Genomic DNA, 25,554 nt, shown 5'->3' on the forward strand with positions numbered 1-25,554 from the left:
GAAGGAATCCATAAATGCGTGTGTGTCTAAATACAAATTATCATGTGAAGAAAAGGCCCAAGTGTACCAATAAGCAGACCTTGATTTTTGGATGGGCTAATCATGAATGTGGAATACTAACCAGTTAATTTCCAGTTTTAATGAAAACAGATCAAAGAAGAAATTTTATGAGTAGGTGAAAGGTCTGGCTTTGAGGTCTATTAAACACTAGAAAGGACTGGCTGGGTGAGATAAAATCTTCCTTGTTGATTTTCACTCTCATTCTATAAATACTCATCTTTCTGAGTAACAATGATCACATACAAATGTAAATTGCCAAATCATTTTATAGTACCAAGGTGAAGAAGCAGGAACTAGAAAGTGTTGATAATAGCTGTGGAGTTAGGAAAACTGATCTGAAGGAAATAATTCTTTGAAATGGCAAAGAATTAAATACCATCATTCATTCTCAGAAGAGTTCAACGTTTGAAGTGCTGGGAGATAATTCTAATTCATTCTTGGATAGTGAAGCAAAACTGATTGAAAATACCAAGATAAGACAGAAAAAGTGACTGGAAAGAGGAGCTTTTCTTCCAGGCATGTTCCAGTTTCACCCTAAGACTGGCCTTCAAATAATCAGGTTGTACTGAAATAAAGGACTTGTTAAAAATTAAAATTATGTCATCGAGATGATAGCTTTTTTCCTCCTCCAACAGTTTATTGTCATGTGTTGTGGGAGAGCTCAAGTGAAGAGCAATAAACTCTAGGTCTTATAAGAATGTACATACAATAAAGGTTGTGCCAGTAGTTTTTTTTTTCTAAAGAGTCACATGTAGAAAAGCCTCCAGTATTAAGCTCCTGAATTCATTCCTTAAATTAATTGGCTCTCTCTCTCTTCTATAATTTCTTTTTCTTTTTATTTTTGAGATGAAGTCTTGCTCTGTCGCCCAGGCTGGAGTGCAGTGACACAATCTCGGCTCACTGCAACCTCTGCCTCCCCGGTTCAAGCAATTCTCCCTCCTGCCTCAGCCTCCCAAGTAGCTGGGACTACAAGTGCCCGCCACCACGCCCGGCTAATTCTGTATTTTTAGTAGAGACGGGGTTTCACCTTGTTCTGGAAAAACACTAAGCCCTAAAGGGAAATCCAAAATAAAAACATCTATTTTTAATAACACTTTCTATCTAAATCAGGGTGACTTTTTTTAAAAAATCCGGAAGCTTTGTGTTGAATTATGTTACAGACTTAGTTACCAGTCCTTGTTAGAGTTACCTTCAGTTGACATGCTATGAATGGTCTCACCTCTTTTATGGCAGAATTCATTACTTAAAATCACTCTATTTTCTTCCCCCTTACCTAAATAACAGAAAGGCTCACTATGTCCCAAATATCATTGGCAGAAGCAAACTATAAAGTCATAAGCCCTTTGCAGTGCAAGTCTAGAAATAATTTTACTCTGTGTTTCTTTCTCTCTCCCTCTTCCCTCCCCTTTTTCCTTCCTACCCTCCCCTCCCCTCCCTCCTCCTTCTTTCTCTCTCTCTCTGTCATACATACAAACATCAAATACCAGAAAAGCATAGATTTAGAAAGCTGAACTCCTCTGAAAGGCTGACGGACAACACTGGCCCCTCTCTGCCCCACAACAAATTCTCACCCATGTCACCTTTGCCCTCTGATTCTTCCCACCCAAACCCTAAAACACAGAGTGTGCCTCATGGCATTCCTATGAGAATCTGAAATCACAACTTTTAACTTACACTTCCATCCCACAGCAAAACTCTTGGCATCAAGATAAATTGTATGTAGCACATTGACATCAGCATGAACAATTGCTATTTTAAATGAACAAATAGTAAACTGAAATAGTGTCTGGAAAAAGAAACTGCCTATCAATACCTCTGAAAATAGTAGCTATAGAATTCCTCATTTTAAAAAGTCAAGGAAATTCCAAAAAAACAATCATTAATGTTATTCAGTATCAGTGGATGAACATGTGCCAGCAAAAACAATGTTATGTATACATTACTCAAATTTTATTAAAGGCAGCACAATAGCCCGCTCATTTTTTGATTCAGAAATAAACTGGACTTCCAATTCTAATGCCAACTCATCTTATGGAATGTCAACGTAAAATTTTCTCATGAATCTAAGTTACTGACTTGTAACTAAACCATCTCTCTTAAAATAGTACTGCAGACTTTCTTTTAAAGTAGCTCATCTTTATTTGATGCAATCTAAAAGGCCCAAACTCTGAAAGAAAATAAGAAACTATTGTTAACTATTATTAACAAAGTAATATATCAAATAATTCACTCAAACTCCTACTTAAGAAACGTGTCATCACCAATAAGATAGTAAAGGCTCTTCTAATATTGCTTTGTTGAGACAATTCATTTCATCTTATGGCAGGTTGTACCAGTTTCACAGACATGAGACAAGTGGGAAGAAGGAAAAGCAGGGCCACAGCAAAAATTCCCAGTGACCACCATGATCTGTCTGAATCACAGTAGAGGTGAAACATACAAAATTGAATACAGGACAATCACAGCACTTCAACGAGTTTTACCCTAACACGTATACATTAAAATGTTTGTTGGTTTTTATAATGAATCCTAATATGGTAAGATTAGCAATAAATTTATAAACAATGGTCCCAGAAATTTTAATGAGCAAAAACCATTGAACAATTAAACCCCAAGTCTCAAAAATATCAAGGAAATATAATCCACAAAGAGCGACTCCAAACGTCAAAATCAATAAAGAATAGTCTCTGCAGTGCATTCATTGAATTCAAATAATTCAATAAGAAATTTAATTTAACTTCATTACCAACTTTCTGAAAAGCACACCCAGCAAGTCCTTGATTAGGGTTCTTTACATTCTTCTGCTGCATCTTTAGTCTCCTGCTCATCTGCACATAAAAACAATAACCACAGTTATTAGAGATTCAGAAATGTATGCATAATTAAGAAAAACAACTCAGCCTATAAAATATTAAATCCCTTTACACATGAGGCAATAATCACACTCTCATTTAATACTTATTGAACAGTCACCACGAGCTGCAGACAAAGTTTACGAGAAAAATAGAAAGATCAGGGCGCCTACTCTCATTGAGCTTACAGCTCAGGGAGAACACTACAGGTTTTGGAGCTAAAATGATTATGGATGTGGAGACACACACAGAAGTTAATATTCTGCTTTCTACTAAGTTTCTGGCAAGTACAGCGAGACCAAAAGTAAATGTTATATGTAGAATAGATAAGAGCTGATCGCCTTTCACTTCTTGAAGTGAGAAAAAAAAATTGTGACATTAACAGAAATGGAATGGAAATATTTTTCTACCCTTGGTGAGAAGGTTATCAGAAAATGCAGAATTGACAATAGAACTAAATTTTAAAAAGACAAAGAGAAACAGGAGAAACTGGAACCTTCATGCACGACCGGCAGGAATGGAAAATGGTGCAGTAGCTTTAGAAACAGTCTGGCAGTTCCTGAGAAGGTTACCATAGACCTGGCAATTCCACTTCTAGGTATAAGCCCAAGAGAAATGAAAGCATACATCCATACAAAAACTTGTACACAAGCGTTCATATCAACATTATATGTAATAGTCAAAAAGTGGAAACAACCCAAATGTCCATCAAATGATGAATGGATAAGCAAAATGTGATATATCCATATAATTGAGACTTGTTCAACAATAGAAAAGAGTGGAGTATGGATACATGCTACAACATGGATGAATCTTGAAGACATAATTAAGAAGCCAGTCACAAAAGGCCATATGCCGTATGATTCCATTTATATGAAATGTTCAGACTAGGCAAATTCACAGAGACAGAAAGACTGGTGATTGCCTAGGGCTGGGGTTGGGGAAAAATGGGAAGTGATTACTAATACCCAAAATGTTGCGTTGTGTGGGGTGGAAAAAATAAAAAATTGATAGTGGTGATGGAGGTACAACTCTGTAAATATACTACAAACCATTGAATTGCACACTTTTAATGGGATGAATTGTAGGAAGCTGGTGAACAGTGGCTCCCCAAAACTCACATCCTCATCCCTGCAACCTGTGAAAGGGGTCTTTCTAGATGCAATTAAATTAAGCTTCTCGAGATAAGAAGATCATCCTGGATTCTCTGGGTGGGCCCTATATTCAATAAGAAGTGTTGTTATACAAAAAAGACAGAGGGAGATTAACACACACAGATGGAGGGAGGCAATGTGAAGACGGAGGCAGAGACTGGAGTGACATGGCCACAAAGCCAGGAATGCCCACAGCCAGGAGAAGCTGGAAGAAGCATGGAAGCGTTCTAGCGTTCTCTCCTAGGGCCTCCAGGTGGCGTGTGGCCTTGGTGACACCTTGATTTCAAACTTCTGGCCTCCAAAACTGTGAGAGAATAAATTTCTGTCATGGTAATTTGTTGGGACAACCATAGGAAACTAATACAAATACATGAATTATATCTCAATAAAGCTCTTATTAAAAAAAGACTCAACCTTGTAATGAAGGGCAGATGACTTGCAGTTTCAGAGCAAAGTGATAAATGTAGTGGTACTGTCAACACATGGAGAAGAAATATTAAACAGGATGTAGAGGCAGGTGGGATGAATGAAAAGTGGATCACAATACCCCCATGCATGAGGTGGGAGATGATGGGACATAATTCCACGCCTTCGTAAGTGCTATTCTCTCACTATGGAGTGTTCTTTTTGCCCACCCAGCGAATAACCATTCATCCTTGGAGGCGCAACTTAAATGCCACCTCCCATCCCTCTATAGTGTTGTCTATGTACTTTGTCCTGAAGCTCTTACTATGTTTGTCCCACCCTACTGTAATTAAGTGTCTGTCTTTAGGCACTTAAAAATTTTCATCAATAGACCTAGATTGAGTAATAAAAAATTTTTCATCAATAGACCTAGAACAACGGTCCTCAACTGGGGGAAATTTTGCCCCCAAAGAACATTTTTTGCAATGTCTGGAGACATGTTTGTCTATCATAACTGCAGAGGACACTACTGACATCAAGTCAGTAAAAGCCAGGGATTCCATTAAACACCCTACAATGCACAAGACAGCCTTTCAAACGTCCAACTCAAAATGCTAACAGTGCTGAGGTGAAAAACTCTTGGAACTTAGAAAAGCATCTAATACACAGGAGAATCCCATGAAATGTTTGTGGGGTAAATCGATGAATGAATGGATGGCAGATGGATGATGAATGAATAGCATGGAGCCCTGGGGTTTTAAAGCATGGCTGCACAGCAGAATCACCCAGACCCTGTTCTCAGAAACTGACTTAAATGACTGCTGCCAGAACCCACCCCTAGAAATTGACTTAATTCATCTGGGATGGAACCAAGCTGCTAATCTGTTTTAAATCTCACCAGGTGATTCTAACATGCAGCCAGAGGTAAGAGGCAGCACCTGCTAAGGAACAGACTCAGTATAGCTTAAATGCCAGGCCGGCTCAAGGCAGATGGAAGTAGAGAGACTGGGCAATCAAAAGTATGCAAAGCATAGATAGTTCCATACTGGTTATATGTGTCTCCAAATAAAATATTAACGAGGAAAGAGTAGAGAACTCAAGGGAGGGTCCCAAGGCATGCTTGCTCTGACTAAGAGGAAGGTTGCCCAAAAGAATGACAAGACAGATGGCTGGAGAGATCACAAGACAATGTGGATGCAGCAATATCTTCGTTAAAAAGAAATTTAAGAAGAAAAAAGCAGACATTCAGCAGATGGGAAAAAAGATACTTTCTGTACATTATTTTCACTACCACCATTTATTTTTGATAATCCTAAAGTAGAAGTAAGTAGTAAACCATTTAGTCCGGAGCTTCTCACTCTTTAACATGCACACAAATCACCTGGGGGGTATCTTAAAATTCAGGCTCTGATTCAGTAGGTCTACAGTGGGCCTGGCACTCTACATTTCTTTTTGTTGTTGTTGTTGTTGCCCAGGCTGGAGTGCAATGTCATGATCTCAGTTTACCGCAACCTCCACCTCCCGAGTTCAAGCGATTCTCCTGCCTCAGCCTCCCAAGTAGCTGGGATTACAGGCATGCGCCACCATACCCGGCTAATTTTGTATTTTTAGTACAGATGGGGTTTCTCCATGTTGGTTAGGCTTGTCTCAAACTCCCAACCTCTGGTGATCTGCCCGCCTGGGCCTCCCAAAGTGCTGGGATTACAGGCGTGAGCCACAGTGCCCGGCTGAGACTCTACATTTCTAACAAGCTTCCAGTTGATGCTGACACCACTAGTCCATAGACCTAGTTTACAGTCACAATAGCGGATCTTCAGTAACTTTTTACTTTACCCAATTTGAATGAAGCAACAGAATCAGAAGTTTCCAATAACTGATAAAGTGATAAGGACATTACAATTAAATATCAAAACTCTCAAGCATGCCTTTGTTCATTTTATACTGCTAAAACGATAGAGAAAATGATCAATAGCAAATATTTATATGAAAAGTCTACCTCAAGAAGAATTAAAGAAAATTAGTTGAAAGTAAATTGAAGATGTAAATTAATCAAATATAAACTTACTATACACTAAGGTTTTATATTAAAAAATGAATTCACATTAGAAATTTCTAATATGGCATCTCTGATATTTTGACCAAATAAACTCTGGAAGAGGGGTTGGTTTGACTAGACAAAGGGAGGTTAAGTCACTAAGGGCATTGAAGAAGCAACGTGTAGCCTTGGAAAAGTAATTTAACAAATAGTAACTATGAGGTCTGAAGGCACACCCTGTTTGAACAAACAGAAAACTATTAAGGCAATGATGAGTTAAGGACTTCCCTAAGAGCAATCCAAAATATTTTTAATGGAAAAGATCAGCTAATAGGGTCACTGTTTCTAGAATCTCACTGCTCTCCTGCAAACCAGTAAGACTATACTATAACAAAGAAAATTTTCTCAAACAATCTAGTTCCCTTGAAACTGTTCAGGTGGTATGACTAAGGACATATACCAACACACACCCACTTCAAACCACTGCAACACCCTTACCAAAAGTCAATCTGCCGGCAACCAGGCCTCATCCAGCAAGTTACAATCAATGGGCAAAATTTCAGCCTCAAGTATATTCAGATTATATAGTCGTCATTATTAGTAGAACTTTTTTTTTATCTGAGGATCCCAATAAGATAACATACTTAGCTTTCTTTCATCTAAACTGAAATCTATAGTTCTCAAGTGTTCACAGTGAAATCCTGTCCCTAGCATTAATTTAGCAGCCTGGACATTCCATCCCAGGAACTCTGATTTCAGCAAGTCTGGATAGGTCCTTGGACACAGCTAGAAAACAAACAAGCAAAAAACTCCCCAGATGATCTTGATACTCACTGTGGTTAGGAATAATGCTCTGTGGTTTGTAACAGGGCTTCTCAAACTTTATTGCCGGGAAGTATCACCAGGGATCTTATTAAAATGAAAATTCTCATGCCTTAGGTTGTGGGTGGGCCCTTAGGGGCCCTGCATCTCTAACAAGCTCCCAGTGGTTGGACTGCACTACAAGCAGAGGAGACTTACAACATGGAATGGAAATTCAATGTCTCCAAAGGACCAAGCCCATGAAGTAGAGAGGGCTAGGTGGGGGCTGTGTCCTCTTGGAGAATACACATGCCTTCTAAGGGGAGCATCTGCTACTCAGCTCCTGTGGGTGGTGGTAGAACTTACTGATTTGTCAGAAATGTCAGAAATCTAGCCTTTTATGGAAAAATCTCCTGACATTGTTCAATGTTAAACGCCATGTAAGCCAACCAAGTCCAGTCCCAGAGCTAATCATTTTATTTGAATGTTCTCATTTGATCCTCATTACAACCCTACAGGGTATTAAGCCATCTTATATGATAGACAGGGAAACCAAGGTGTAGAGGAGAGAGAGAGAAATTAACTAACTTACCTAAGATCTCCATCTAGCAGCAGAGCAAGGATTCAAACCCAGGTCTTCCCTACCCAGAACCCATGTTCCTAACCACTAGGCCACTTCCCACTGGTGGGTGGTAGGCCACCCTCCCTCTGCTAATCTAGGTTCTAGCTTGGGATTCTGCTACTTACTTGGACTCCCTTAATTTGGTCCTTTGAGTAACGAATCTGCTCTTTGGTTTTATGTTCACAGTTTCAATTTAGAGTGACCAACCATTCCAGTTTGCTAGAGACTGAGGATTTCCTGGAACATGGAACATTCAATGGTAAAACCAGGACACTTCTGAGCAATCCAAGACAGTTGGCCACTATAGTTTTCATTTAGGGGTATTATTTTAAAAAGAAAACAAAACTTACATGACTCTTGTTGCATTTACTATAGGCTTTTAAGCTGACACACAATTGTACATATCTATGGGATCCACAGTGATATTTTAATACATACAATGTCTAGTGGTCAAATCAGGTAAATTGCATACCCATCACCTCATTTATCAATTCTCTGTGTTAAGAACATTCAAAATCTTCTCTTCTAGCTATCTGAAAATATATATTATTGTTGACTATAGTCACCCTACAGTGCTATAGAATATTAGAATTTATTCCTCCTATAAAGCTATAATTTTGTATCCTTTAACCAATAACTCCCTATCCCTTCCTCCCTGCTAACTTATACAATTTTTCAAGAATACTGTTCATTCAACAGGTCCAACGAGAAATTCCACTTTGTTTTTCTTAAAGAATTAGTGCAGTTCTGTCCCCGTTTTTTACTGCACAACTGATTTTGTGTCCGTTTTTGCCCTATTTTACTATGTTTGTTATTTGCTAATACCATGTTCATCTTTATTTTATGAATTTCTGTTAACAATTAGCTCAAATGCTTAGTAGGAAGGGAGAATACTATACAAGCATAGGTGGCTTTTGCTTTGATTACCTAGAAAGCAACTCAGTATTAGATAATTTGATTAAATACTAGACTAACTCACAGACCTGATGCTTTTTGCTTTGGAAGTGCCAGTACATTCAGGATTGTCTCTGAGGTTAAGTGTGACCTGACAACACTTAATCCCCACTCTCCTCATGCTCCCACAAGGAGGAACTTGCAGTGGAAGCATGCTGGCCTCACTTCACACCCTCCACACTGTCCGTGGGAAGTTAAGTTTGGGAGATGAAATCGCATGCTCAGCTCAGCCCCTGCCTCCTCAGGAGTCAGCACCCAGCTCCCAACTGACCCTGCTCCCCAAGGCTCCATGCTTTGCTCCTCCACCCTATTGGTTTTACATGGACAGGTCTCCACAGATGATGCCTGAGATTTTCCATCTCTGCCAGTGACTCGGTGGGTACGTTTATTTTAAAGGCATAGCATTGGAAGCCTGTCTGGCTGCCCACCCGGATCATGACAATCCTCTACATTTCATTAGCAATAAAGCGAACCTCCTTGATCTCCATTTGTCAGAATCTATCTCTCTCTCAGTTGGTTCTGACCTGGGTGGGGAAGAGAAGAGTGCTAGTTATTTGTCCCGTAAAACCCCAGTAACTAGTGAGTACAATGCTGAATTTACTGAACCTTGTATTCAAAAATTCAAATAATAATGGTTACCATGAAGCTTAAAGCACAAACATTGATAATGTGTTTCACATTGAAAATTTTTAATACAACTGACAGGCAAATCCTTGTTTTTCAATACCACCATTTAAATTGGTCTTCAAGGTCACTGAGTTTGGTTGTAGTTGTGAAGCCTTATCTGACTCTGCCTTTTAGAAGCAGAATTGAAATAGTTGGAACAGAACTCAGCACATCAAGGAAAAGACAACTACGTATCAGTAATACTTGCTATTGAAAGAGAAAACAATAAATGGCTTTTCTTATTTTCTTCCTGTCTGCTTCCAGAAATCTAATCCGAATCACACTCTTGTGTATCTATTTCCTGAGAAGGAGGTAGAACAGAAATGTAACAGCCAAACACGCAGCAACTCCTCATTAGTTATGTCTTCAAAGGGCTTTTTGTCAAGAAAACTGACACAGCATTCAGTTTTGATGCACACTTTTGTAGAAAGCACATAATGTACAATTTAGTATTTTAGAATAAAATTGATCAGCAAGTTATTTTAATAATTATAAATAATGAGGTTAGTAAAACTCCAACTTCAGATATTCTAACATGCTCAAAGTAATAATGTAAGACCTATTCCTTAGAGCTTATTATCACACCTATGACATCTTAATCATAGTCACAGGGTTAATTGTTATAATTGCATATTAAGATTATCTGGTATAATCAGAGCCATGTTCTATGTCTCCATAGCTTCTTTCCATTAAGTCACATTAAGTTCCAATTCATTCCATCTTGTCATGCTCTACCCAGTGACAGATCTGCATCAGTGTGACTCATGTTCACATAAAAATAAAGTCATATCTTAGCAAATTACTTTTCTAAACCCCCCTATATATGGACTCCATGGGAATGAGATCCCATACACAAGAAATGATTGCATCCAATTTTGTAAGTTTGATTTCAGAAGTCAGAGGAGATTCAGATACTTTCTAATAAAAACGCTTTATCCAAAAAGAAGGACAATATACTGCAATTTCAGAGTAGAACAAAGTTTTCACAATTCATTTATTAAATGAAGATCTTTGGTGTGGAGAAAGCAAACCACACCCATCTAACTGAATTGCATTTGTAAGTGAACTCTGCTGCTAAATAAAAACATTACAGCTGGAAGTTCTAGTCAGCAAGATGGCAGAATGGGAGTTGCTCAGCTCCCATACCCCCAACAAAAATCCAACCAACAACTATTTACAGACAAGAATATCTTCATTAATACTCCTGAACTCCTTGAAAGTGAAAGGCTGAGACACCCCCTTGGACCACATAACTGAAAAAAGCCTCATTCAAGGGGTAAGTGGAATAGAGGAATGGTTTCACTTTCACCACATCACCACTCCCCCAAACGCTGCCACACCTCAAGCCAGCACAGCACCACACACAGAAGATTCCCCTGGGCCCAGAGTTTCTACGGTGGGAAAAGAGAGTTAGAGGCAAACATTCAGCTTCCCCAACATTCTGGGACCCTGAGCAGGAAGCCCACTCATTATTATCTCCCGGGAAACACTGGGAGTACAGGCAGGGCTAGACCACCTAGGATCAGCCAGAAACAAAGAACAAAAGTGAGACTCACAGAAACGAGCACATGGATCTTGCAGTGGCTCTGCATTCTAGCCAATGGAGGCACTCCACCAGAGAAACTGGCCCACAGCATTAGCACTGTCCTGCAGGAAGTATAGTCAACAGATCTGCCAGGCTTCATTCCCTAGCCAGATTCCCCACCTAGATCTGGTGCTCTCCTTAAGCCTTCCCCAGGCCAGGCAGCAAGGGCAGGTCAGTGATTACCTAAGGAGGGTAGCAAAGGGCCCCACCCAACCCCAGCAGCCAACTAGCCTAACCCTACCAAGCCTTCATGTTCTGCTTAAGGCTTGCCAGGCTAGGAGGCAAGTGCAGGTCAATGAATGAATATCTATGGACAAAAGAACCTGGCCCCACCCAACTCCAGCAGCTGCATGGTGACCCCACAAAGCCTCAGTACTTTGCTTAAGGCTTCCCTGAGGGAAGCCTGCATCCATGCGTTTCTCTAGACGATAGCCTGGCCCATCCTGAATGGCTGAGCACAACAGCAGAAACCTCACCCAGTCGCTGAGCCCAGCACACAGACCTGCCCAGCTACACATTAAAAACAGCAGTACTTCCCAGCCAGGGAAAACAGCATGCAACCCTGTGCAATCAGAGGCTATTACAGAGCCCAGCCAGTAGCTCCACCTTAACTGTGGAGTCCAACTAGTGATCTGTCTCATCAGACCACAGAGCACAGCCAGAAGTTCCACTTGACCTCAAAGAACAGCCAGCAGGCTGGCCCAACAGCAACACCAACAGCAAGGTGTACCTGTCTGGGGTTGTTACCAGCTGGCCTATCCATAATCAAATGCTAAACTAACTAGTGAACGTCTACCACTGTGAAAGAAAACCTTCCAGGCCAAAAGAGGTGGCCATTTCCTGAAATGTGTAGACAACAAAGTTTAGAAAGAATCAGGGAAATGTGACACAACAAAAAGAAACTAATAAAGCCCCAATAATGGACCCTGAAAAAAATGGAGAGCTATGAAAAAAGAATGAAGAAAGCCTACATAAATCTATGGGACACCATCAAGAAAACTAACTTTCTTATAATAAAATTCTAAGAAAGATATGATAAAGAAAAAGGCCCAGAAAATATATTTAAGAAAATATGGCTGAAAGTTTCCAAAATTTGTGGAAATATGACAACATCCAGGTATAGAAAGCTCAGAGATCTCCAATTAAATTCAAGCCAAAGATGAGTGCACCAAGACAAATCATAATCAAACTATTAAAAAACAAAGACGGCCAGGCGCAGTGGCTCACGCCTGTAATCCCAGCACTTTGGGAGGTTGAGGCGGGCAGATCACGATGTCAGGAGTTTGAGACCAGCCTGGCCAATATGGTGAAACCCCATCTCTACTAAAAATACAAAAATTTGCTGGGCATGGTGGTGCGTGCCTGTAGTCTCAGCTACTCAGGAGGCTGAGGCAGGAGAATCACTTGAACCCAGGAGGCAGAGGCTGCAGTGAGCCAAGATCATGCCACTGCACTCTGGTCTGGGCAACAGAGCAAGACTCTGCCTTAAAATAAAATAAAATTAAAATTAAAATAAAACAAAGACAAAGAATCCTGAAAGCAGTAAGAGATCAGGAACGTATCGTATTCAAGGGAGTCCCAAAACAGCAACCAGCAGATTTCTCAGCAGAATCCCTGCAAGCCATAAAAGGGTGGGATAATATAATCAAAGTGCAGAAGAAAAACAAAACTGGCAACCAAGAATACTTAACTTAGCAAAGCTATTCCTCAGAAATAAGGGATAAATAAAAACTTACCCAAACAAACAAAAACTAAGTAAGTTTATCACCACTAGGCCTGCCTAACAGGAAATGCTAAAGGGAGCTAAGCTGAAATGAAAGGCTCCTAATTGATACATAAAACTTATAAAAGCAAAAAGCACTAAATGGTGTAAGACATAGTCATATTCAGAATAATACTGTAAGGATGATGTGTAAAGGAATTTTCTCTGTATTATGAGAATTAAAAAACAAAACTATTAAAAACAAATGCAGCTATAATAAATTGTTAAAGGAATCCAAATTACAAAAAGATGTAAAATTTACATCTAAATCATAAAAGATCTCGGGGGGAGGGCATTAAAGTACTGAGATTTTATATGTGATAAAAGTTATCAGCTTAAAATAGCCTGTTATAATAAGATATTTTGTTGTTGTTTTTTTTATTTTTTAAGGAGATGGAGTCTTGCTATATTGCCCAGGCAGGGCTCAAACTCCTGGGCTGAAGTGATCTTCCCACTTCATCCTTCCAAGTAGATGGGACTACAGGTATGCACAACCATGCCCAGCCTGTACAAGATGTTTTATATAAACCTGATTGTAAACACAAACAAAAACCTGTAATAGTTGCACAAAATATAAAAGGAAAAGATTCAAAGCATACCATCACAGAAAATTATCAAACCACAAAGGAAAGTAGCAAGAGAGGAAGAAAGAAACAACAGCTCTACAAAACAACCAGAAGCAAATTACAAAATGGCAGTAGCAAGTCCTTACCTATCAGCAATTACCTTGAATGTAAATGGATTAAAGTCGCTAGTCAAAACACATAGAGTGGCTGAATGGGTTGAAAAAATAGTAATAAAAGGCCAACTATATGGTACCTGTGAGAGACGCACTTTACTAGTAAGAAAATACATAGACAAAGTGAAGGGATGGAAAAGTTACTCCATGCAAATGAAAACCAAAAGAGAGCAGGGGTTAGCTATACTTATATCAAACAAAATAGACTTTAAGTCAAAAGCTACACAAAGAGACAAAGAAGGTCATTATATAATGATAAAGGGATCCTTTCATTAAGAGGACATAATTGTAAACATATACACACCCATGCAATTATTACATGATCTGAGAGATAGACTGCAATAGTATAAGAGTAGGGGACCTCAATACCCCACTTTCAATGATGAAGAGATCATCTAGACAGAAAATCAATAAGAAAACATTGGACTTGAATTACACTTTAAATCAAATGGACCTCACATTCATATACAAAACATCACACCCTACAGCAAGAAAATACACATTCTTCTCAAGCACACATGGGACATTCTCCAGGATAGGCCACAAAACAAGTCTTAATGAACTTAAGAGGATTTTAATCATATCAAGTATCTTTTCTGATCACAGTGGCATGAAACTAGAAATCTATAACAAGAAATATTGGCAAATTCACAAATATGTGGAAATTAAACAACATGCTCCTAAACAAACAATAGGTCAGAGGGGGGAAAAAAGGAAATCAAACTATATTTTGAGACAAACAAAAATGGAAACACAACATATCAAAACTAATGGGATGCTGACAAAAGCAGTTCGAAGTGGGAAATATATAACAATAAATGCCTATTATCAAAGAAAAAATCTCAAATAAACAATCTAATGTTAAACCTCAAAAAACTAGAAAAAGAACCTACTAAGTCCAAAGTTAGCAGAAGAAAGAAAATAACAAATATTAGAGCCAAAATAAACGAAATGGAGACTAGCAACAATAGAAAAAATCAACAAAACTAAGAATTGGCTTTTTGAAAAGATAAACAAAATTGACAAACCCTTAGCTAGACTAACTAGGAAAAGAAAGAAAGAAAACTCAAATAAATCAAATCCTCTGAACTCATCACACCATCATGTAATGGGAAGATAATGATTATGACCATATTTTTGTCTCATGATAGTTTTAGCTTATACAAAAAGTCTTAATATAAACGACCAAAAATAAAGAAATGCTTAAATTATGATACATCATAAGATACATTGCAGCCATTATAATGAATGATTTAGAAGAATATTTAATAACACAGAATGCTCAAAATATAAAAGAAAAAATATCAGAATATATTATAAGAAGAATATGAAGACAATTTAAAATATACAACTAGAAAAAAGATGAATGTTAATATTAACAATGAATAGGTCTGGACAATGATTTTATCTTCTACACTTTTCTGTATGTTTCAAATAGCCTTCAACAAATTTACATTTGTTGTGCTATTAGAAAGCAATAACAAATACTTTTTAAAGTCTTTAAGCTCAAAACTTCTGCTTATTTAAAACAAAACGAAAATGAAGTGAAAGAGGAGACATTACAACTGATACCAAAGAAATACAAAGGGTAATTATGTAAAATTATATGCCAACATATAATAACCTAGATATTTTATTGGATAACCTAGATGTGAACAGATTGCTGGACACATACATCCTGCCAAGGCTGAATCATAAAGAAACAGAAAATCTGAACAGACCACTAATGAGCAAGGAGGTTGACTCAGTAATAAAAAGCCTCCTATCAAAAAAAGGCCCAGGGCCAGATGGCTTTACTACTGAATTCTACCAAACATTTAAAGAGGAACTAATACCAGTGCTTCTCAAACTCTTCCAAAAAACTGAAGTGGAGGAAAGCCTTCTGAACTCATTTTACAAGACCAGCATTACCCAGTTACCAAAGCCAGAGAAGAATACCACAAGAAAAAAAAAAATTGCAGGCCAATATCCCTGATAAACACAGATGTGAAAATCCTCAACAAAGTACTAGCAAACCAAATTCAAAAGCAATTAAAAGAATCATTCACATGATCAAATGGGCTTTATCCCTGGTATGCAAGGATGGTTCAGCATATGCAAATTAATAAGTGGGATATACCACATTAATAAAATGAAGGATAAAAACCATATGATAATCTCAATAGATGAAGAAAAAGCATTTGACAAAATTCAACACCATTTCATGATAAAAATTCTCAACAGATTAGGTATAGAGGTAAAGTACATAATAAAGGCCATATAAGATAAATCTGTAACTAACATCATACTCAACGGTGAAAAGTAGAAAGCTTTTCCACAAGGATGCCCACTCTCACCACTTTTTTTCAACATACTACTTAATGTCCTGGCCAGAGTTACACAAGAAAAACAAATAAAAGGCATCCTAATAGGAAATGAAGAAATGAAACTATCTCTCTTCGCTGATGACATGATCTTGTATATAGAAAACGCTAAAGACTCCACCAAAAAACTGTCAGAAGTGACAAAAAAAATCAGTAAAGTTACAGGATATAAAATCCACATACAAAAATCAGGAGCATTTCTATACATTAAGAACAAACTATCTAAATAGGAAATTAAGAAAACAATCCCATTAACAATTGTCTCTAATAAAAAAAATTAACCAACGAGGTGAAAGAACTATATATTAACAACTATAGAACACTGATGAAAGAAAGTGAAGAAAAAGCAAATGAATTAAAAGATGTCCCATGTTCCCAGCCTGGCCCACATGGTGAAATCTCGTCTCTACTAAAGATAGAAAAAATGAGCCGGGCGTGGTGGCACACACCCGTAATTTTGGCTACTCGGGAGGCTGAGGCAGGAGAATCGCTTGAACCCAGGAGGCGGAGGTTGCAGTGAGCCGAGATCATGCCATTGCACTCCAGCCTGGGTGACAGGGCAAGACTCAGTCTCAAAAAAAAAAAAAAAAAAAAAGAAGATGTACCATATTCATGGACTGAAAGAATTAATGGTTAAAATGTTCACACTATCCAAAGTCATCTATAGATTTAATGCAATTCCTATCAAAAATCCAATGTCATTTTCACAGAAATATAAAAGAAACAATCCTTAAATCTGTATGGAACCACAATAGACCCTGAATAGCCAAAGAAATCTTGAGCAAAAGAAACGAAGCTGGAGGTATCACACTCCTTGATTTCAAAGTATAACACAATTATAATTGCAACAACATGCTACTGGCATAAAAACAGATAAGTCAATCAACAGAACAGGACAGAAAGCCCAGTAATAAACTCATGCATTTATGGTCAATTGATTTTTGACAAAGATGTCAAGAATGCACAATGGGGAAAGGTGTTGGGAAAACTGAATATCCATATGCAGAATAATAAAATTTGATCCTTATCTCACTCCATGTATAAAAATCAACTCAAAATGGATTAAAGACACAAAAATAAGACCCAAAACTGTAAAACTACTAGAATAAAACAGGGGAAATGCTCCATGACATTGGTCTGAGCAGTGACTTTTTTTTTAATACAACCTTGAAGGCACAGGCAAAAATAGACAAATGGGATTATATCAAACCAAAAAGTGTCTGCACAGCAAAGAAAACAATGAACAAAGTAAAGAGACAATCTGTGAAGTAGGAGAAAATATTTTCAAACTACACATCTGATAAGGGGTTAATATCCAAAATATATAAGGAACTCAAACAACTCAATAGCAAAAAAAAAAAAAAAAATTAAAAAATAGGCAAAAGACCTGAACAGACATTTCCCAAAAGAAGACATAAAAATGGCCAACAGGTTCATGAAAAAATACTTAGCATCATTAATCATTAAGAAAATATAAATTAAAATCAAAATGAGATGCTACGTCACACCTGTTATAACAACTATTATCAAAAGATGAAAGAGACTGGGTGTGGTGGCTCACGCCTGTAATCCCAGTACTTTGGGAGGCCGAGGTGGGCAGATCACGAGGTGAGATCAAGACCATCCTGGCTAACACAGTGAAACTCCATCTCTACTAAAAATACAAAAAAAAAAAAAAAAAAAGTCAAACTCATGGAAGTGGAGAGTAGAATGGCAGTTACCAGTGGCTGGGGGATGAAGAGGGGGAAAAAGGGAATGGAGAGTTGTTGGCTAAAGGGTACCAGTTTTCACTTAGGAAGAATAAATTTTGAGATGAATTGCACAGCAGGGTAACTACAGTCATTAATCACATATTGTATGTTTCAAAATAACTAAGAGTAAATTTCAAAGTGTCTTACCACAAAAAAATGGTGAGGTGATAGATATGTAAATTAGCTTGATTTACTCATCTCACATTGTATACATACATCAAATCATCATACTTTACCCCACAAATGTATATAATTATGCCAATCTAAAAAATATTAATTTAAAAATTACAGCTTACGAAATTTCATGTAAGAAACAAAAAATCCAAATCTTTATATAGAATGTGTGACTTACATAATTCTTAAGCAACATTACCTACTTTCATTGGTAATGTAAAGAATAAATGTGAACCATATTTTCAGTGTTTTATTCTAAAACTGGTTATACATTTAAATTCTTTTATTTATTAAACAGGCACTTGGCTTAAGGCAGCACTTTAGACACCATGGAAAATTTAACAATGAATTGCAAGATAGAGTCTCTGTTTTTAAAACTGTTATGCAGTTTTAAGGAAGAGAAGGTGAGTGTGTATGTGATCCTATAGGAAACCAAAGTGCTTGGACATTCACAGAAGACAGAAAACTTAACAGAGGGGACCGGGGAAGGCTACAACCAGAGAGGATAAGGTTGGAATTCAAATACCATTGAAGGGGTACCTGAACATTTCTGGGAAGAAGAGGGCCTGAACAACAGCAGAAGCTAGGAAATCACTGGAAATCATTAGACCACATTAGCTACACACTGAATAACATTTAGGTGACTACTTAGAGATTGATTAGGAAAAGAACTTCAGGTCAGACCATGGAGATACTGAACAAGTTAAGGAATTCTGATTTTGATCAACAGGCATTGGAGAGCCATAGAAGGAAGTGTGGTTATCAAAGCTGTGCTTTAAGGAAATTCGTTTAGTGGTTGTCAACAATGGTAGGAAGAGAAGAGAGACTTGAGGCAGGGAGGTCTGGGAGAAGGGTTATGGCATTGGTCCAGTTGAAGTTGTAGGAAGAGAAAGGAAGGGATGGGCATGAGAGACACCGCAGGAATAGAACAAACAACACCTGAACACTGGAAGTGGGAAGCAAGAAAGAGAAGTAATTCAGTGATGACTCAGATTTTGCGCCTGGGTGACTAAGGAAATGGAAGTCAAAACCGAAATCTGACTCAGTTCAGAGTTAATGGATTATAGATTTAATAAGGAATAGATTAATAGATAGAAATGTAATAGCCAATATATTTTAGAGTAATCTACAATAGAGGTAAAAGTTGAATCTATTTAAATAGATTCACCAATTGTTACACAGATTTCTAACATAAATAATTGAATATTTGTTTGTGTCGAAAACTAGTTATTGTTGTATCCTGTACCATGACCATTGCAAGATGAAACGCTAGATCGTGACGAAACACCTGAGAACATAGGAGTGGCTCAGGAGAGGAGGTTTGCATACAGAAACTAATATAACCACAATGAGTTACACGTTTTACATTTTAAATTCATTCCTTAGAACAAATTTTCATCACTAAAGTTTGAAAATACTAAAGTTTGAAGTTGAAATACTAAGCAAATCTATTCAAAGTATTTCTCTCCATTCAAACTAATTTCTCTTTTCCTGTGAAACCAACATTATTTTCTGGATGACACAATTAATTACCATCAAGAATAACGTATTTCATAGAGTACTAACCTCAACTTTGACTTCATAAGAGCATTGGGAAATAGGTTTTATGTTTGCATACTCTTATTGACGCTACCTGTGACTTACAAACATACCTTCTTATCCGACTCTAATTTAAACCATAATACCTTTATATTGAGGTGCTTTTAAGAATTATTTACCAAAACACATGTTCGCCAAGCCTCACCTGCTATTGTATTCTCTGGAGAACTGAGTTTCAGATGTTGGTCTTCTGATGAAAGGCTCACACTGATACCATACAGTGGATCATCTAAGAAGGAGGGCCTTTTCAGTCTCCCAATGCCAAGAGTCTTCGACATAAAATAGTCTTTTGTGTCACTAATAATAACGTCCTTGGAAAATTGAAGGCATTTCATATTCTCTGCTTCAGTGACAAGAGCTTCTGACATGTTATGTCCAGTCAAGGCTTTAGTGAGATAGTAGCCTTTAGAAACTTCACATTCTTCACTCTCAAGCATATCTGCATCTTCTACCTCAGTTTTCTGGACCTTTGTTTCTGATTCATTTAGCAATTTAGAGATGATGGACCTGGAAAGCTGGGAGAACACAGGTGTTATGTCCTCAATGTCTTCATTTTTTCTTTCTGAAGAAAGTTTAATGATGGATTTTTGTTTAAGTATGCATTCATCCAGAAGACACTTTAACTGTTCTTCAGAGAGACGTGCTGTGGACTCTAACTGATGAAACAAACCAAAAGATTACATAGTCAGTTGACTGAGTAAACACATTTATTTTTGGTAGGCATCCAGTAATACAAATATAAATGCAAGTAACCCCTTACACAACACATAAAAATAGAAAAATAATTCATTGTAAAGTATCCAAAACTGTAAGGGAAATGTCATAATCCTGGCAAAATCTTTGGTTGGTGTTTCTCTGACCCCACCCATCCCTCAGCATGAACCCCACCACCATCCAGTTCCTTAACTGGGAAAAAAATTGGCATACAAGGCAGACTACCCCTACCTCTGGGGATTCAGCACTCCCATGTCTGTCCACAACTGTCAGTGGACAATACTGCTGAAGACAGAAAAGGAAGGGTGAAGGGTGGTGCATCCTGCGATGTGTCGTTGCTGCAAAGCTACAGGTCTAGGCAGAGGCCAGGGGCATTCCAGAGGCGGTGCATTTGGGGAGAATGATTTGATCATGCATATTTAATCTCTGCTTGTAAAGGTTACCAGGGCTAAGTGTTTCAACCAAGACCTTAAATATTTAAAAACATTTTTTTCTTTCAGCAATATTCTCAGGAAATAAATTTTTAAAAATCAAATGAAAGTAGAGAGCCATGTTCCACAAGACTTCAGCTGAATACCATAACATTTGAGTTGCAACAATCTCAAAAAGGAATGAGATTAAAATATAGTGAAACACACTGAAAATAAAATGTCTACTTCCCCAAAAAATCAGTGTCTTCCATGGTTTACACGTGGATTATCTAGGAAAAGACTAATCCTCCTTTACAGGGGGATGAATTATCTGAGAACAAGAAGTCCCCATAAGAAAACTTAATCATGAATTTCAATGACTTTAATTTCTACTTCAGCAAAGTAAAATAATGTTATTGGCCTACTCTGAAAGTACACAGTAAAAAATAACTAAATATTCTGCATATGTAAAGTACTGAAATAAAAAGCTATTACTGATACTAGTATAGTTAATTCTCCACTATTAGGTAAAGCTTCTAATGCAACTAATAAATACTAATATGTAAACAATTTTGTGCCATGTTTAAAAAATATTGTTTAAAATTATGTTTAACTTACCTATATTAAAACTAGTTTTTACAGTGGCAAGTGTCACTATGAGTATGAGGATAATAAGAAATTGTCTGGAAATATATTCTTAGTAATTATTTGGAATTCAAAATTCAGGTGACTGACCCTAAGGTTAATATACATGTCAAGAAATAGGATTTGAGATTTGGAATTCAAAATTCAGGTGACTGACCCTAAGGTTAATACATATGGCAAGAAATAGGATTAGAATTATGTATTAGCAAATTCTACTTTTAGTCACTAGGCATTTCAGGAATCCAGATATAGTATTTTATCCATCTGTATCCAGAATCAGGAGCATTCTCTCCACCCTACTATGGAAACCTAGTCAAGTAGAAAATGAAGGAAGTCCTTCTATGACATTAGATACCTAAAACACACTTTCAAACTTTGCTTATGTAAAATTACATATAATGTGTAGACAATTCCCTACGATTTAGAAAGAGCCCGCTGAGTGTCATCCTTACCAAACATCCTCATCAAAGCCTTATTATGATGAAATTTTTAGACACTAGAAAAAAAATCAGTCCATATTAGAGCAGGAGGAGGTCTCTAGGGAAAAAAGGGTAGGAGGGAGGATTGGTAGATTATCCAATATGCTTGACAATTTCCAAAAGTAATATTGATATGATAGATGTTTGGCAGTTCTGATGATGTATTTGGCTAAATACACAGAAAATGAAGCAGAAGGAAAATCAAAGCAATTATGAACTCTGGGGAAAACAAAAAGTTTCACAAAAAAAAGGAAAAGCAGTGACATATACACAGAAAATTAGGCAAAAGAAACTAAGATAATTATGAAGTCTAGGACAAACAAAAAGTTACATGAGAAAGGATGCCATAGGCTAATAATTGCTTCTGCTGTGAATAATATTTACACAGTCAATGATAATATAAATACTGATGACTAAGGTAAGCAAAAATTGTGACTTAACTATTTTGGGGAAATGTGACGAGAAACAAGGGGTGTTTGCACTTTATTAGTTAAATTATTGCCTACCATTACAGCAACCCAATATATAATGTCTAAAACTAATCAATTAAGAAAGTAACTTATTAATAAATAATATAGAGGTAAAATTAGGAAAAACACAAAAGATTTAAAAGTAGTTAACTGGAGAAAATATCAAGGGGTAGGGAAGGCTGAGGCAAGGGGATGCCATTTTTATTTAAAACATTTTAACACAATTTTTTCTTTATTACTATAACAAAAGTTAAAATTAAATATAAAAATAAAAGTAATTTAAATGTATTCTTTTTTTTTTTTTTTGACATGGAGTCTTGCTCTGTCACACAGGCTGGAGTGCAGTGGCGCAATCGTGGCTCACTGCAACCTCTGCTTCCTGGGTTCAAGCGAGTCTCGTGTCTCAGCCTCCCCGGTAGCTGGAATTATAGGCACCCACCACCACACCTGGCTAATATATATATATATATTTGTATTTTTAGTGGAGACAGGGTTTTACCATGTTGGTCAGGCTAGTCTTGAACTTCTGACCTCAAGTGATCCACCCACCTCAGCCTCCCAAATTGTTAAGATTACAGGCGTGAGCCACCATGCCCAGCCCAAATTTTTTAATAAAAATGCACTTAGAAATAAAATTTAAAATATTTAAATGAAATTCCCAGGTGATTGTATGTTTGGACATCAGAAGCTGACCCATGTTTCACAGAGCCAGAAATTTATATAATCTTGAAGCAAGAGAAGGGCATTTCTTAAAAAAAAAAAATACAAAATTACAAATTCAAAATTAGGTACAAAAGCGAGTTTCTTTTATTTTAGAATGTGAAAAAGATCACAACAAATTACTGGGGTCTTGGGGAGGGTTGAGTCCATTTCTTACAGTATCTCTTTAGGTCATTGACCAGACGTGCTCACAGAAATGTTTGCTGATTGCAACCTGGCTTCCTCTTCCCACCCCAAAGCTCCTATAAGTGAGAGGCCCTGAGCTGAATCTTCACTGGCTTCATGGTAAATTGCTTCTGGGCACTATGAGATAAAACATTACACATTTCAGCTTGTGTGTACACAGAAATAAGCTGGACTACAATTACCCTGATCCTCCTGGGGGAAGCAGCTGGATAGGAAAGAAAACACAGAAGACTAGAACCTGGGCTTCCATCCAAGCTTTGCTGCCTTGAGCATGTCACCTGAGTTCTCAGGGGCTCATCTCCTTTATCTGTAAAATGAGGAACTTTAGAAGATAATCTCTACATTAAATTCTAACTCTAAAATTGCTTTTTATGAACAATTACACTAAAAATAAAAATAAATTTTAAAATAAACTTTTCTACTCACTTTAGAGTGTAGCCTGGGTAGAGTTATGAAAACAAAATAATAGCAAAAAGAGAACTTTTATTTATTTAGCTCCTTCACAATATCAATCCCGAACTCTTATAAAATAACTAAAAATTCTCTGGCCTCAAAATATAAGTAAGAGCAAATGAAATACATTAAGCCCTCAAATTAATTTAATGATAGTGCTTCTGGGTGCAATACAGATTGGAAACTTCAACACGACCCATCTTTCTCATCTTTTGATTCCCAGCAGAGTCTTGCCCACAGTCAAAGCTCAGTAAATGACTACCATGAGAATTGAATGATTAGAGTGCTTAAACCATTTTTTAAGGTACTATATTGATATAATTTATTTACAAATACTGAACTGAACTAAACTAGGGCTCCATCACAAACATCCCTAACTGCCCTCAATAGTTAAGGAATCATCTAACCCACAGCCTTTTTCCAGATTGCTCTCAAAAATTCTGAGCTAATAAGCACCATAACTGAACCACTCACTGTGCAGGCACTGTCAAGTAACCATCTGTTCAAGTATTCACCTCAAAGTATTCATCTTTCGTGCCAGCTCTAATTTCCCAGTATTCCATAAACAAGTTATTATTCATACTATTCCTATCCTTCATAAAACTCAACATGGTGCATCTCAGTCCTCATTTTTCCAGGCCAGAACCCAATCTCTTTTCACTCTGTATATGAAAGCCCCTCTCTTCCCACCTTCATTTTAGTAGCTCTTTTATGAATCTTCTTTCTTGTTTCAGCCAATACACACACATTTCTTAGTAAAAGAGTAAATCTATTGGACTTTTCATCAGGAAAAGAATAGAATACACATGCAGTTTTAGTTCTGCTGCATCTTGCATCTGGTTGGCACACTAGGTTATGTCTTACAGAATAATAATAAATAGGTAGCATTCACTAAGCAGACTAGACTCTGCTCTAGGCATAATACATGTATTGATTCCTTTAATTTTGCAATAAACCTATTAGGTAGAAACTATTGTTATTTCCACTTTGCAGATGAAGAAACTGAAGCACTAAGAAATGAAGTAACCTCTCCAAGGTCATATGGCTTCTAAACGGTGGGCTTGAAATTTGAATCCAGGTAGTCTGGGTCTAGAACCTAAGTGTCTAGCCACACGGCTACACTGCCACTCGCTGTAAATGAGTTCGCCCTCTACCACCCTCCAAGTGTCCTTTTCCCAACTGCTGCTCATTTTTCTGTCCATTCTATCAGATACAGAAACTCTCCCCACAGAACAGTTTACTTAACTTGGCACTTTATTGCCCAGATTGGCTTTTGTATGTATGTTTTATGCAAATGTACACAGTGTATGTTTTATGCAAACATATATAGTGCCCTCTCTTTTAGCTCATTAAAAAAAAAAACCCAGCCACAGCTCCATTCCCAGCATGCCCACTGTTTACACATCTCCACCCAGATAAATGCCAGCTTGATGTAGAAGCTAAAGTTGATGAGGAATGCAACTTGTAATTGCTGGAGATGGAACACAGACTGTGGATTACCTCACTCTCATCCCTGCCCCACCTCCTATGCTATATATCCGGAGTTTCCCCAGCCATAAAAATCGCCAGTTAATTGGGCAATGGATTTGTTGACAAGGCAATCAAGATTATGTCCCTGGTGCAGATAATCAGAAAGTCTACCCATTACAAACCAGCAGAAGCAATCTTGTCCTTTGATGTAAGCTTACTTCGGGTGTTTTTTATTTCCCGCAAACAGCATTCCTAAAGACCCACCCTATGAAACCAATACCATTATCACAAGTGAGAAAAGGGTGGAAAGCTAGAATGTTCTAAATGATTAACAAGGAGAATATGGATGTACACAGATTTTAATGACACCTAGTTCTACTTCCAAATAAGCAACTAAAAAACATTCCACCGTTTGCTTAATGACGAAGATATAAGTTTATAGCTCTCTGTTGCAACCACTACTGGCAACACCTCCATAGTAGTCT

The 25,554-nt window shown here is 37.4% G+C and overlaps 1 protein-coding gene across 9 annotated transcripts in view; it reads right to left on the reverse strand.

The window, feature by feature from the left end:
• FSIP1 (fibrous sheath interacting protein 1) overlaps positions 1-25,554 on the reverse strand; it is a 188,108-nt gene that overhangs the window by 3,982 nt on the left and 158,572 nt on the right. For 5 of the 9 annotated variants that reach the window (XM_001138937.7, XM_016927923.4, XM_063794719.1 and 2 more), the window contains 2 exons: positions 19,668-20,178; positions 2,176-2,888 (listed from right to left, as the gene is read on the reverse strand). In XM_001138937.7, the coding sequence (XP_001138937.3) occupies positions 2,842-2,888; positions 19,668-20,178 (558 nt within the window). In that variant the 3' untranslated portion in view covers positions 2,176-2,841. Of the gene's footprint in view, positions 1-2,175; positions 2,889-19,667; positions 20,179-25,554 lie in introns of those variants that run through there. The other 4 variants (XM_063794718.1, XM_009428774.5, XM_063794720.1 and 1 more) reach the window with 1 other exon arrangement.

This window comes from Pan troglodytes, chromosome 16 (genome assembly GCF_028858775.2).
Source record: "Pan troglodytes isolate AG18354 chromosome 16, NHGRI_mPanTro3-v2.0_pri, whole genome shotgun sequence".
Lineage (NCBI taxonomy): Eukaryota > Metazoa > Chordata > Mammalia > Primates > Hominidae > Pan > Pan troglodytes.